This window comes from Stigmatopora nigra, chromosome 18 (genome assembly GCF_051989575.1).
Source record: "Stigmatopora nigra isolate UIUO_SnigA chromosome 18, RoL_Snig_1.1, whole genome shotgun sequence".
Lineage (NCBI taxonomy): Eukaryota > Metazoa > Chordata > Actinopteri > Syngnathiformes > Syngnathidae > Stigmatopora > Stigmatopora nigra.
Window position 1 is genome coordinate 4,176,382 of NC_135525.1, and position 14,971 is coordinate 4,191,352.

Genomic DNA, 14,971 nt, shown 5'->3' on the forward strand with positions numbered 1-14,971 from the left:
CTGATAATTAATTTTCTCATACAATAACAATAAGCTCTCATACACCACGGAAACACAATTGTAGAAACATTTCTTTAAAACATTCACATATGAATGGAATAAATACTCACCCGGATTACTGAAATGTGATCAAAAACTACAGAAACGACTAAAAACTTTATCACAGTTGAATGAAAACTCACTTTGTGAAATGTTCTTATTCACTACAGAAACATAAGCAAAGGAACATTTTGTAAATTACACAAACTCTACCGACAACCTGTTTTTTTGACACTGACCCGAGTTTCGTGGCAATGGAAGTCTTTTTCGTGCGATAAAGTGTGTAACAAGAAGACAACCGCGTGACGGATTGTCCACTTTGTGATTATTGGCGCAAACGCACAGATTCTGGCGCACATGCTCGCAGACACAACATTGAGTCGGTTGTAACACTTCCAAAACTTTCTTCCAGAAAGAAACCGGCCAAGAATGCCGTCAGGTCGGACTTGCACGCTAGTCACTTGTTAGGGTCACGCCACTTTTCATTCAAAACGGTGTTTACGCCAATGCATTAAAAAAGTGCAAACACACAAGTACAGAGACTCAAAACACAGGTGCAGAAAAACAAAACAAAGAAAATCTACACATACAACTGACATGCATACATACAGCATAGACAGACATAAAGAAAACTCCAAATAGAAATTACCATGCTTTGTACAACAGTTGCGCCACCTAGTTGGGATCTGTAGGATTGACATTTCCACAAGCCTATAGCAGCTTGATTTTATTAGCATTTTTTAGTTACATTAAAAATGATTTAAACATTTTTTAAACTGAAACGATGTGTTATCAAAAATGGCATCATATTTGTCATTGTTGTCAGTGACTATTTTTGCTAAAGAAAAAAATATTTATGTACTACTAATTACTCATTTAATTTTAATCACTTATTCCTTCGTGTTCCATACTGCTTATATTTAAAAACTTCATGGGTATTTCAAATATTTTTAATGTAGTTTTATGAATGAATTATATGTCTAAAAATGGTTTACTTTACTTTGTACTTTATACTTTTTACTTTAATGATGAGTGATGAGTATGTTCATACTTTCTTCACTGTCTTTTTTTTCAGTTTGTTTCATATGTACTGTTAACGGATGCAGTTTTTTATATGTATCGTATCTTGTGCTGATCCGGCCCATCTGTCAAATTTTTCAAGTCAATGTGGCCCCCGGGCCCAAAAGTTTGCCCACCCCTGCGCTAACCACTGGCCTCACCGGGCCGCCCTATTTACAAACACGTATGAGAAACTATGGCAAAATACGTCAACACCATCTTGTACCTCATTTGTCCATTCATACAGATATCATTCTTTGCTCTGTGACTGGATGAGCCAATTGACTGGTGCGAGACAATTCAATAGTTTTTTTTTAATGAAGTTTATTATAGTTCTATTACTCTTGTAGTATTCAGAGACAGATTCAAGAGCAATGTTGAATAAATAAATGTCTAAAGAGTTAAAGTTGGGGAAGAAAAGTAATAATTAATAGCACCATTAGTTTAAGAGGCAATACAACGTTGAAGGAAGTCAACAATAACGACAAAAGCAATGAGAGCGCAAAATGAAAATCTTCACTTGATGCAAATTTTCATCTTTTAGGCAGAGTTGTGTAATGAAACAAGATGACAAAATATACATCAAAAATGAAAGAGTAGGCAAATGATTGACAACTGTCTTTGATAGGTTGATGTAATGATGGTTGGGTTCTTTAACATGCCTGAATTTGTATTTGGCAAATTTACATTAAATAGCATTGGTGGAATACATAAGTACAACAAACCTTAAAAAGATAAATATATCGACAAATACACTTTACAAAATCTTGTATTAATAAATCCCAAAAAAATATTTGAATAATAGAACTAAATAAAAGAAAATATATCAAATTGAGAAAACAACTAAGATTTATTTAATTATAGAAAATAATTTGGGGGGAAATATAATTTACTAATAAATTTGTCCTTTTATTTTTTAATCATATTACTGTACTTTCTTTTCATAATTTTTTTATTACTATTTTTCAGATTTTCAGTGCATTCAAAAAACTACATTGGGAAAATTACAGAATTTTCCAAACTTAGTTTTCTAAATGAATGCTATGTTTATGCACTATTTTAATTAATTCCTATTTTTTTACCAATGTTTTTTTACGTAAATTTGTTAAATACAATTTGAGGCATCAAGTGGTTAAAGCAAAACCACCAAACTGACTCTTCATGATAGATGAGATGAAGTGCAAAAGTAGAATGGAAGCGACTGGACTCTTGTGGTTTTTGATCGCGTTTTGTTTTGAATAATTTGGTCATTTTTAACTAATCTCTTCAAAACCTGGCATTCACATACATAGTTAACAGTCTTCGGATCAAAATATGAACATTTGCCATAGAACATGACCTATATTATGCACACCACAAACTCAATTGTACTTATGTTATTAATATTTTTAGACCAAATTTTACTTGCTGTTCTTTGAGGTGAGACACTATACTGTTATTCATAGGTGGTTATTAATAAATTGGATAGCTATATTCTAGGAACATATGCACATTGAACTACTACTACTACTACAACTTGCTTATTTATTTATTTATATATTTATTTATTAACTTATTTATTACCTATTTATTTATGTCTAAAATGTATTTCCTGTGTCTGTATTCTCCCCCTCTTCCTCCTGTGAAATCTAATCTAATCCACTACTACTACTACTTTTTTATTTGTGTCCTAGAGCTAATTAACTAATTAATTAATTAATTAATTGTGGACTAATTTTCGTGTAAAGGTTTTCATGTTAGTAAAGGGCAATCAATTTGATCTTATTTATTAATAATTTGGATTTTTTTTGTGAATATATTCAATTATAAATTTATTAAATATACATGAAATGAATATTCATGTGAGCTTTTAGGGTGAGCTAATCAATTTGAACTTATTTATTAGTAATATTGATTTTTTTGTGAATATATTCAATTATAAATTGATTAAATGTCCATAAAAAAGAATATTAATACTTATGGTCTACAATCACACGTTACCATGTTAAATTTTACTTTTTAATTATTGCCTGCCATTCACAATTATAGATGTCAATTTTTTTTGAATGGCTAGGATTGGCTTTGAATGCTCATATTTTGGTGCCATTGAAGGTGCTAGACGTCCAATTTATTTTTAAAATCATTTGGACGTCATGGGCAGCTAATATGTATTAGTTATTCCACCGTCACTCTTGGAGCTTTACATTTAAAAGCATTATATGCACGTACAGTCGCCTCCATCCGTTTTTATGGCTTTTTTGATGACTGACAATACGCCCACACATAAAGATAAAATTATAATAATCAGGGAATTGGTGCTGACAATGGCAGGTGGGGTCAGTTCTTAGTAACAAGGCTCTGGTACATGGGCTTGATCACCACATGGAGCACGAGAGACCCATCCACCAGGTACTCAGATGTTCGGCGATGCAGATCGGCGTCAGCTAGGAAATCGCCGTTCTCCTCAGTGCTCTGGTGGAAGTCGTAGATGTGCTTGACAAGCAGTCGTCCCTGCCGTTGTGCCAGAACCAGAAGGGTTTTCTGGAACGTGACACCTGCAAAGTCGGCACTAGAGGTGGCTGGCGTAACGATGACCCGGGGGCGCCCGCCCTCGACTCGTGTGGGCTGCATGGCGCCCGCATCTGTGTACATGGGCCTCATGGTGAGCGGCATCCAGCGGGGTGAAAACAAGATGTTCCAGGTCACCTGCACATTTACAACAAGGTGTCATTAGGGTCACGCAAGAAAACTGACCTCTTGTGCCATCAATGGCACTGAATCCATACATATAGCTACCACAATAAACAACTTAGTTTTTTTTATTCACATTTCATCTCATTTTCGGAACCACTTTATCCTCACTAGGGTTGCGTAGGGTGCTGGAGCCGATCCAGGTTGACACTCTGAATTGGTGGGCAGCCAATCGCAGGGCACAAGGAGACAAACAAACTCTCACACATATACTTAGTGTCCAATCAGCCTACCATACATGTCTTTGGAATGTGAGGGGAACATTTTCCCTGGACTATTTGGTCATTACATTCATTTTAAAACTAAATTGGGACACTTTGACCAATTTTAAAGGGTTTAGTTGGTTGTTGTGTGAGTACCGTGGAACGAATGGGAAAATTTAGATATAATGTACACCTCTACTTACGAAATGTTCAAGTTACAAATGTTTTTATTAATTTTGTAAGTAGTGGTACGTCTACAACATGTTTTGTGTTTCTTAGATTACTGTGGATAAAACTTTGATGGGGATGACATCAAGTTGTAAATATGGGTAACAGGGATAAATTTGAAGATTTTCAATTGGTGCTATGTCTTGAGATTTTTGCAATGCAAAAGTGCTGCAGCTCAAAAAATAGTTAGAAAACACTCTAAATCTGTATTTCAGGGGGTTCCCCACCTGGTGCCTGCCCATAATTAGCTGGTATAGGCTCCAGCACCCCCTGGTACCCTTGTGAGGATAATTGGTACTGAAAATGAATGAATGAATGAAAGAATATACTTAAGCCAGTAAACCCAAACGCTTAACGTTATACAGTGAGATGTCCAGTTAGGATTCAGTTTAGGGTCACCCGTAGATAGAAACAAGGATGACATTACCCGCTTGCTAGCATCGTGTGCACTGGGCCCGAGCTGCGTCTGGAAACTGGTGCTCCGGTCGTCCCGAGTGGGATTGGCCACCACCCAGGAGGACCCCCACACAGGGGCCAGGTAGTTCCTGGGCACAAAGAGGCTGCAGTTGACGTCAAAGTACTTGGCCATGTGCACGGGAGAGGCTGCGTGGAATTGGTAGGACATGTAGAGCAGATCGCGGACCGATTCCTGGTAGCGGGCCAGAACGGCTGACTGGGTCTGGAGGCGGAAAAGGTCTCGGGGTGGCATCATGGCATAGCGCACTGCCCTGAGTGCATTCTCTGCCGTCAGCCCATCAGGGCGGTTGTACGAGATCCACTCCTCCAACCCTGCGAAGAGCTCCATTTCGCTTTGGACCACCAAATCGGAGCGCCGCAACAATGTCATGAGCAGTTGGGAGCTCACGCCGGTCCATTCGCCACTCCGTAGGACAGAGGACAGGTTCCAGGCCAAGTACTGGAGGCAGCTGTCGCGCAAGGATACATCGCCTGCCTCCAAGGCGTACTCATACCAGCCTGCCACGTGGCCCGAAGGCGAATCCCGGGCTAGGTTGAGCTTCATGTAGTCAGTCAGACCTCGCTGAAGCACCGAAACCTGGTACTTGCTGGCTAGGCGGTGAAGCGGGGTGGCTTGCTCTAGTCGCAGGGATAGGTCGCCGCAATACAGGTACCTGCGCTCGCAGAGAAAAAAAAACAATCACAACAACGTCCAAAAACGTGTAAGCATGCCGATGGGCACTAAAGTTCAGACCTGATGAACTTTTCAAAGACGGCAGCGCATTCTGGACTCTCGCGCACTATGAGCGTGCTGCCATTTCTTGCCCGCATCATGTGCTCCAGAACCGGACTCTGTAGCGACAGAACCAGGGCGTGGACTGCCATCAGCTTGACCTCGTCGGCGTCAGGCGTTTCCACCCGCAGGGTCACGTCGCTACCGTTGCCCTGGAGGAACATAACCTCCATGCGCTGGACCAGCGAAAGAGAGTGGCTGAGGGTGTCCATGCCGCCGTCATCTGGCTGGCCGTCCAACTTTAATGGGTCTGAAATGCCGACAGACAAGTTTAATTGTAGTGCCCCAGTTATGCATCAAACTAAAGAAAAGACCATCATTAGCAAAGATAACAATCCAAAAGTACAAATTCCAGAAAATAATAAGAGAATACTATTTATGAGAACTGAAAACAAGTGTTGGGCTTTTGGGATAGATCATGGGTCAAATAACCAAAAACATTCCAACACACCAACAAGGGCTGGCTCTAGAGGTGACTGTGTAGTTCTTTCCCAAAAGAGTGCATTCAGCCAAACCAACACAAATCAATCAAATCAAAAGTATTTGTTGTCATTTTAAAACAGCTGCGTTTAACGAAATTAGTGGTGATACTCCACAAAGTGGGCGTTTCTCAGTAAAAACATAAATAAGTAATATAAAAAGTCACATCTGGGCAAGGTAAATTCTAAAATATTGCACAATCTAAGATATTGCACATTGTTATTGCACTTTCTGTTCTTCCCTGGTACTCAATACTAATTATTATTATTATTATTATTATTATTAATAATCATCATCGTCATCATCATCATCATCAGCAGCAGCAGCAGCAGCATCATCAGCATCATCAGCATCATCAGCATCATCAGCATCATAATAATAATTTCTGAAACTCTTTGCAAATCATTTTGAAGCCTGGCTGTTAGACGAACAAAATTGAGATCAGAAAGTTGTCTAAAAGTGTGCTACTTGTGTTTGTGTATGTTTGTGTGTATGTGTCATCGTTTACCTTCAACCTGATTTTAGCCCAAAATTAGCCCTCGCCCACAATCTGGATTAACATGAATATGATTATGTACATTAATATGTAGAGTCCCTTACCAAATTAATCAAACTCAAACCATAGTCAAATTTCTCCGCACCAACTGATTTTGAAGAAGTTATGGTTCCCGACCTGGATTTGGTTCGTGTACCGATTTTAGGACTATAGCCAATGACCTCCTTCTTTTCCACATTAAGTTTTCTCTCTTATCCACTCACGAAGGAAGTTAGGAAGAATTGAGTGTGACAACTTTTACTAGGACAGTCATTGGGTCATCGATCGGTCGCCTGATGACTGATTGTGGGTCACATTTAATTAAAACTCAGCCCCCTGTGTTGTTTGATTATTGATTAGTACAGTTCCATCTTCCATGCACACTCTATTATTTCCTGATCAACAACTTGAGCCAGTTTTCCAAAATTATGAACTTGGTTTGAGACAATTTATTCGATCTATCTTGGTGGATGACTTTACCACATTATATGGACAGCCCTCATATTGTGTGGGTTTTCTCCGGGAGCTTGTGGACTCCACTTAATAAATTCAAAGCCAACGATTGAAGCTCAGGCTTCAAAATTGAAAAATGTCTTTCAGTGAGGATCATACAAAAGAATTACAAATTGTTTAGCTTTTACGTACCTGCTGCCGTAGTCCATACCCACACAGCCTGCAACAGTAGCACCACCTTTTTCACCATCTTCATCTGCTTCTCCTTTCTCTCTGAACGTAGTGATGACCAAGTATTATGGGTATGCAGCCGATGACGACTTTTTAATGTGGGTCATCGCCCATACCCGCATCCTGGGCGGAGCTAGGCTAGGCTGGGATTCAGCACGCTGGCGAATAGCCACTAGGATTGGCGCTCCAATTCGTAGGGTTACTGCAAACGATTGTTTTAATCGTTGACTACTTCTCGAATATTTTCACAATTAGTTGACTGATAACCACATACTTTTAACATTCATTTAATTTACATTCAGTAGTACCTCGACATATGAGTGCCCCGACATACGAGCAATTTGAGATACGAGTAAAATTTTGATATACGAGCAGACGTGAGAGGCTGCTCATAAGAACATAATGGGCAAAGTCTCTTTCCCCGCAACAGGAATTCATGTTTGGAAAGCACGTTCAGTAGGTCTTGTTATGTCCGACTGTATTTTATTTTCTCAATTTTAGCTTTATTCATCTTGTCATTGAGTCTCAATTGAAACACTTTCACCTTTTTGTAAATGGAGACAATAAATCCAATATAAAAGATCACAATGTTTCATGTGATTGCTCCAATATTAGAGTTGTTAACTCTATTAATGGCACTGAAACTGCCAATCATATTAAAACATCAGAATTAGTACACAAACTGAGTAGAAATGAATAGTTAACGTGATGGACTTCACTCCAACTTTCTCTCTTTCCCTTGTACTTACACAGTTTGTCCACGAGAGGGCTTACAGTGTGTTTGCGTGTGCGCGTGTGTGAGTTGCGTGCACTTTGTGCGCGTGTAGTAGTATCGGTAGTGTGTCTACTGCTGCTTGTGATTGTGCTTGTGTCGATCGTCAGACGTTTTGCAGGGTTTTTTTGTTTGCACTTGACGCTCTTTCTGGACAAGGTGACCTGAAAAGCCTTTTATTTGTTGAACTTTTTCTGATTTCATTTAGGTGATCCTCAGGTAAGTGAACACATCACTTTGATTCTTTCACATTATCTTCTACTGTCGTACTATATGATCATTTGCAAATGATTTTCCATCTGTCTTTTCACTCGAGACTGTTTTTCAACGTTTTTTTTTCACCTGGTAAATGTTAGATTAAAAATGTGCATTATTGTCAGTTTTTTTCTGTATTAGATTAATTATTAATGTCTGTATTGGTAGCCAAAATCAACAAAGGTATTCCAGAAGGCTTCACAGAAACATGATATAGAAATTTAAATATTAAATATAGTATTTAAGTAAAAGGAATAATAAGAATGGTATCATAAAATCAATTACGAATAAATGTTTAAAAATGAAAAAATAAGTGACTGTGAATGATTAATTATGAGATCACCAAAATTTACCCACACCTCTTCAGGACAAACTATCTCATTAGAAAAGATCTTATTATAAATTATTTTTCACAGAAAAACACTATCATTCTTTATATTTTTAAAATTTTATTTATACACGTTGTCCAAATTTATCACAAAGTAGCTCCGTGCTATTTCTACCATTGTGTGGCAGCCAGCTACATTAGCATTAGCAAAAGGATGTAAATCCCATAGAAATACCAATCATGCCAACGGGCATGATCACCATGGCAACCATCAAAGGGACCTTGTTGCTATCACATGGCCGTGACGGACACCAGCTCACGTGACTATATAGCATATTTTAATAAGACACAATTCTACATAACATAACTTTGGTCAACGTTTAAGTGCAAAAGCGTCCAAAAAAAAAAAATTGGACAAAAGTGAATGCAATGGTTGTACTTTTATTGACTGTAAAAAGCGGACATTGTCGGTCGTTGGTACACTTTCATGCGTGAAAGTTGAAATATTTGACTTGAGTTAAACATTAACATTTTTCTCCTTCCTTGTCTCGGTCTGTCCAATCTGTGTGTTAACAGGACGCGAGAGCGATGGCGTCCGACGCAAATCAACCCGCGGGTTGCGGTCCTGAAGTGGCGTCCATCTACTACAAGTTGTGCGACCTGGACGCGGCATGGGGCGTGGTTTTGGAGGCCTTAGCGTCAGCCGGCGTGGCGCTCAGCTTTGTCCTGTTCATCGTATTGCTCGCCAACGTACCCTTCACCAAGAACCGCGACCGACGCAATGCGGTAGCGCTTCACGCCATTTTCCTGGTGTGCACGGCGGGCCTTTTCGGCCTAACTTTCGCCTGCATCGTGGCGAAGAATTTCGCCACTTGCGCTTCCCGACGTTTCCTGTTCGGCGTTTTATTCGCCGGATGTTTCGCTTGTCTCCTGGTTCAGGGAGTGCGACTCAACGCGTTAGTCCGGGGTAAAGACGCGCCGGGGACACGGAACTCCTTCCTCACCGTTTTGGTTCTGTGGGCCGTGGAGGTGCTCATCAACACCGAGTGGTTGATCATCACAGTGGCGCGGAATCCGCTGGAACTAGGCAACTCTACGGCTTCATTCACGTCCTGTAACGTGGCCAACGCTGACTTCGCTATGGCGTTGATCTACGTGATGGCGCTTCTCGTCGCCGTCTTGGGTGCAAGCCTGGGCGTTCTGGCAGGAAAACACATGAAGAAGTGGAAGAGAGAAGCCGCACTCATCCTGGCATGCGGACTCGTCTCCGTGGGCATCTGGGCGGCTTGGATCGCCATGTATGTCCATGGGAACGGCGTCCGAGGTGGGCCAGCGTGGGATGACCCCACGTTAGGTATCGCCCTGGTGGCTGAGGCATGGGTTTTCCTGGTGCTCATCACCATCCCACAAGTATGTTGCTTAAGTGAGGAGGAAGATGACAGCCCAACTTTTGCGGAGGACACATACCCTAGTCGAGCCGTCGACTATGAGAACATTCTCAAGGAGCAATGTCCCCGTAATGTCTTTGCTGATAACATGGAGAACAAAGCATTCTCCATGGAGGAACATGAAGGACAAAGTAAGGGTACCGTACTTTCACGACTATAAGGTGCACTTAAAAATCTTAAATTTTCTCCAAAATAGACAGTGCGCCTTATAATCCAGTGCGCCTTATATATGGAAAAAAACAGAAAACCAAAAACGAAAAACCATCACTGTCAGATATTAAAAAAACAAAAACGCCTGAATTGAAACAATACTGTTAAATATGCAGATGCCATCTTAGTTTACAAAATCTTCTATCATATAGCTCCTCTCCCACTGAAGGTTTTGTACAAAAAAATCCAAAACATCAACAGCTGGCTCTAGAGGTGACTGTGTAGTGAGTGCTTCATACCTGGAAGTCAATTGCAATTACCGTATTTTCACGAATATAAGGCGCACTTAAAAGTCTTAAATTTTCTCCAAAATTGACAGTGCACCTTATAATACAGTGCACCTTATAATACAGTGTGCCTTATAATACAGTGTGCCTTATAATACAGTGTGCCTTATATATGGAAAAAAATTCATTCATTGAGGGTGGGCCTTATAATGCGGTGCGCCTTATAGTCGTGAAAATACAGTACATAATTGTAATTCCAAAAGCCTTACAGTTAGGCGGCGGCATGGTGCACGAGTGGTTAGCACATTCGCTTCACAGTTCTGAGATCGAGGGTTCAATCCGTGGGGAATTAAGTTCTCGGACAAATTTTACTCGGGTACTCCAGTTTCCTCCCGCGTCCCAAAAACATGCATAGTAGGCTGGTTAAACACTCTAAATTGTCCTTACTAATGACTGTAAGCGTAAATGGTTGTCTGTCTGGAAACCCCCACCAACTGCACATTGTTGGTTGGGATGGGCTCCAGCACCCCCGCGACCTTTGTGAGCATAATTGAATTATTCATTCATTTTCCAAAGCGCCTGCTATCTGGATATGCGTGTTTACAGTACACCTATGGGCTTTGCCTTGTGGCTTATGAGAATGTTTAACTTCTGACTGGATGAATAATGGTGAGGACAATGTCAACAAGAAGGCGTCCATTTCCACTAGGGAACACAGAACTTCCTGTTAATGTGTAATATGAATGTCTAAGCGTGTCCCAGAGCGCCCCATCAAAATCACAAACACACAAAGCACAAACGTGTGTTGACATGGTCTCCAGGGTGATGGAGTCACGGCAACCCTTTCCTCTCCAGTCACAACAATTAAGACTAGAGAATATAACACCTCACTTTACAGCAAGGTTTTGCAAACCAAATTCTGGAGATTAAGAGTTAAACTTGCGCATACTAGACAGGGAATATTCAAATATATCTATAGAATGGAGAGATTTTCAGAATACTGTATCCCAACAAAATAATTCTTTACATCCTGCAGTTGTCTTGTTAGAAAACTTTAATGAGGAAAAAGGCAGGGTGGACCCAAATTTTGGTCCGATCTAAATATACATTATTTTATACAAAATAAACAAGGTAGCCAACTAAAAGCACAAATACAATACATTGACGATGGCAGGAAGGAAGCGGGGAAGTACTGTATTTTCTCACATATAAGCCACACCCTTAAAATTGCCTTAAAATCGTGGAATTTTACAATTTCTCGCGTATAAGCCGTCCCCTTGATTCTCATTTTTCACCTCTATATTCATGGTTTTAATAGGGAGTAAAAATGTGTTACTTTGAAAGGAAAATCTTTTTAAAAAATCATTGCATGTTGTTTTTCTGAGATACTATATCGATCAATATATATATATATATATATATATATATATATATATATATATATATATATATATATATATATATATATATATATATATATATATATATATATATATATATATATATATATATATATATATATATATATATATATATATATATATATATATATATATATATATATATATATATATATATATATATATATATATATATATATATATATATATATATATATATATATATATATATATATATATATATATATATATATATATATATATATAAGGATTAATATCATATGGAAGTTAGCAATTCTCCAGTAATGTTGTCTTCTTACTGCAAAACAGTAAATTTTATTATTACTGGTGAAAAAGAGTATAGCATTGCAGTAAGTAGTGCGCATATAAACCATACCTTTTTTTAACTTACAAATACGGCTTATACGCGAGAAAATACGGCATAATACAAACGTGCAATGAGGCAGTGCGCACAATAGAAACAAACGACCAATCAGACGAGACATGACAAGAAATACAAATTAAAAAAAAAAACACTAAGAGATAATGTCAGGCTTCTTTTAGTATTTTTTCAAAGCAGACATGACCTAAACTGGAAGATTTGATTTTGTGTCCTTCTTAACTGCAGGTACAAAGATTGTCTCCCCGTATAGTGGTTACACGGGACAGCTAAGAAGTTGTGTGTACCAGCCCACCGAGCTGGCACTCATCTCCAAAGGCAGAGGACCCACTGTGAGTACATCGCAACGGTTGCCCAGTAGTCACGAATGCAAGGTGATCCCAGGAGGTCCTTGATGAGATTGCCCTAGGCAATTGCACGATCAAGGACCACCTGGGATTTAATTGTGTGAAAATGATCCCCCACCTGCTGCAAAATTGTAGGGTTTCTCTTTCTTTATTACTTTCTTTGTGGTGGTATGTTTTGTTTTTTTATAAGAGATTGATTCTTTAGATTTTTAGGTGTAGGGTTTCATTCCAAACAAAGAAGAGGATACATTTTAACTGGTGTTTTAAAAGTTTAATGGATTGATGGATTTTCAACCATGTAATCTGGTGCCTTGCTAATGAAATGAGTTGATTGGAGTAAAGTGCTGTTTGTTTTAACATAAACCTGATTGGTTAAACCGGGGGTGGGCAAACTTTTCGGCCCGGGGGCTACATTAACTTTAAAAATTTGACAGATGGGCCGGCACAAGATATGATACATATAAAAAACTGCATCCGTTAACAGTATATATAAAACATGAACAGAAAAAAAGGACTAAAGTATTAACATACTCATCACTCATCATTAAAGTAAAAAGTATAAAGTACAAAGTAAAGTAAAAAGGAGTGTATTAAGAAATATTAAAAGAGATTAGATGAATTTGAGTGTGTTTTAAGAGAATAAAAATAAGAGAAACATATAATGAGGCAAAGATCGACAGTGTATACAAAATATGATCAAAAAGCTGCATTCATCAGCCTGGATAAAATGCATATTTTTGTCTGGACCATATAAATCAAACTATGAATTTTTCTGCCAGCATGTCAACATTTGGCTTTTTCTCCTTCAGAATTCTCCAGAAACGTCTTACGATACCACCATCCCCAGAGCCTCAGCCCACCCTGCTGTCGGCGACGCCCACAACTCACTTGCGATGGACAGAGCCAACGTAGGTTACGGGAACAGAAATATCGTAGGTTAACGTTACGGGTGCAATAGAAAAGTCGAAGGCTGGCAATCGTTTATTTGCTGTTCAAATGCATTGGATGCCTATTAGGGATGAAGTCATTTAAATTGAAAGCAGAAGGTAGATTGGACATCTAACATTGTCGAAGGCAGTGATAGAGTTAAAAACATTGAGGACTGAGTACTGGGTATGTATTTTTTACCATCCGTTTTTTTAGTTGTATTGGAATTTGTATTAGATTAGATAACTTTATTCATCCCGTATTCTGGAAATGTCACTGTCACAGTAGCAAAAGGGTGAGAATACAAACACAGGAAAAGACATTGTAGATATAAATAAATAGTTTTTATTATTTTATTTCTGTATAGTCTGTGTATCAAGATATATATATATATATATATATATATATATATATATATATATATATATATATATATATATATATATATATATATATATATATATATATATATATATATATATATATATATATATATATATATATATACATATACATATACATATATATGTATAGTATCGTGAAATTGTTCTTAATACTCAGCTCTAGTCTACGTTTATTTCCTGTTTCATCTTGCCATGATTTTTGCATACCTTTGTATCCAAATGTAATCTGCATCAATCTGTGTTAGCATGGCAACCAAAGCAACCTCAACTAAGTTTTTACTTCTCTCTGTGCGTGCATTCAGGGCAACACGTTCCATAGGACACCGCATTGGTGAAGCCAACTTCTTGCTGACCTTTGACCTCTACGGCTCTCATCTGAGATGGAGGCAAAAATGACTGAAATTTTTCACAATACATATGCACAATGTCTCATTTGTGGCAGTGATTGATCGTTTTTCAGTGCCATTGATGGTAACAGACTTCAATTTGTTTGCAATTCACCCTATCCAGCCAGTTTATATTGGTCCACAGCAAATAATGAAAACATAGTTAAATAAGGCCCGCACAACAAGCTTACATTCAGCCTACATAGCATTTCTTATATTTAAACAGCACCTCTACATTCGGTGAGTGATCAAAATTTGACATCATGTTGAAACAAATGTAGAAAACTGTAGAATTTTAGTATTTTGTTTAACATAAATAAATTGTTCTCCAAAGTTTGTTTCATTCATGTAAATCTAAATATATATATATATATATATATATATATATATATATATATATATATATATATATATATATATATATATATATATATATATATATATATATATATATATATATATATATATATATATATATATATATATATATATATATATATTTTTTTTTTAAATGTCCTTATCCCTTATTTTGTTGCATCTATTTTAACTTTTATCCATTCCATGTCCAAGCCACCTACCATGTATGTTTTTGGAATGTGGGAAGAGACCAGAGTACCCGTAGGAAACCCACACAGGTCCAGGGAGAACATGCAAACTCCA

The 14,971-nt window shown here is 38.0% G+C and overlaps 2 protein-coding genes across 2 annotated transcripts; one reads left to right on the forward strand and one right to left on the reverse strand.

Moving 5' to 3' along the window:
* Positions 1 to 3,233: 3,233 nt before the first annotated feature.
* On the reverse strand, positions 3,234 to 7,267 carry btbd17a (BTB (POZ) domain containing 17a). Its single transcript, XM_077739061.1, has 4 exons — positions 7,169 to 7,267; positions 5,470 to 5,758; positions 4,687 to 5,389; positions 3,234 to 3,783 (listed from the first exon to the last, which is right to left on the reverse strand). Exons 1-4 carry the CDS (start codon positions 7,230 to 7,232, stop codon positions 3,415 to 3,417), a joined length of 1,425 nt encoding a protein of 474 aa, XP_077595187.1. The 5' UTR covers positions 7,233 to 7,267; the 3' UTR covers positions 3,234 to 3,414.
* A 772-nt stretch (positions 7,268 to 8,039) lies between these two features.
* Positions 8,040 to 14,353, forward strand: gprc5c (G protein-coupled receptor, class C, group 5, member C). The gene is made up of 5 exons (XM_077739049.1): positions 8,040 to 8,198; positions 9,139 to 10,141; positions 12,476 to 12,579; positions 13,404 to 13,502; positions 14,228 to 14,353. Exons 2-5 carry the CDS (start codon positions 9,151 to 9,153, stop codon positions 14,258 to 14,260), a joined length of 1,227 nt encoding a protein of 408 aa, XP_077595175.1. The 5' UTR covers positions 8,040 to 8,198; positions 9,139 to 9,150; the 3' UTR covers positions 14,261 to 14,353.
* The last annotated feature ends 618 nt before the right edge of the window (positions 14,354 to 14,971 follow it).

Bases quoted from the DNA above. Each gene is read 5' to 3' on its own strand.
- btbd17a (XM_077739061.1), bottom strand. From the start codon at position 7,232: ATGAAGATGGTGAAAAAGGTGGTGCTACTGTTGCAGGCTGTGTGGGTA. The intron at 5,759-7,168 runs GTACGTAAAAGC...TCGGCATTTCAG, and splicing joins GGTATGGACTACGGCAGCAG to ACCCATTAAAGTTGGACGGC. The intron at 3,784-4,686 runs GTAATGTCATCC...GTAAATGTGCAG, and splicing joins CACACGATGCTAGCAAGCGG to GTGACCTGGAACATCTTGTT.
- gprc5c (XM_077739049.1), top strand. From the start codon at position 9,151: ATGGCGTCCGACGCAAATCAACCCGCGGGTTGCGGTCCTGAAGTGGCG. The intron at 12,580-13,403 runs GTGAGTACATCG...TTTCTCCTTCAG, and splicing joins CCAAAGGCAGAGGACCCACT to AATTCTCCAGAAACGTCTTA. The intron at 13,503-14,227 runs GTAGGTTACGGG...GCGTGCATTCAG, and splicing joins TTGCGATGGACAGAGCCAAC to GGCAACACGTTCCATAGGAC.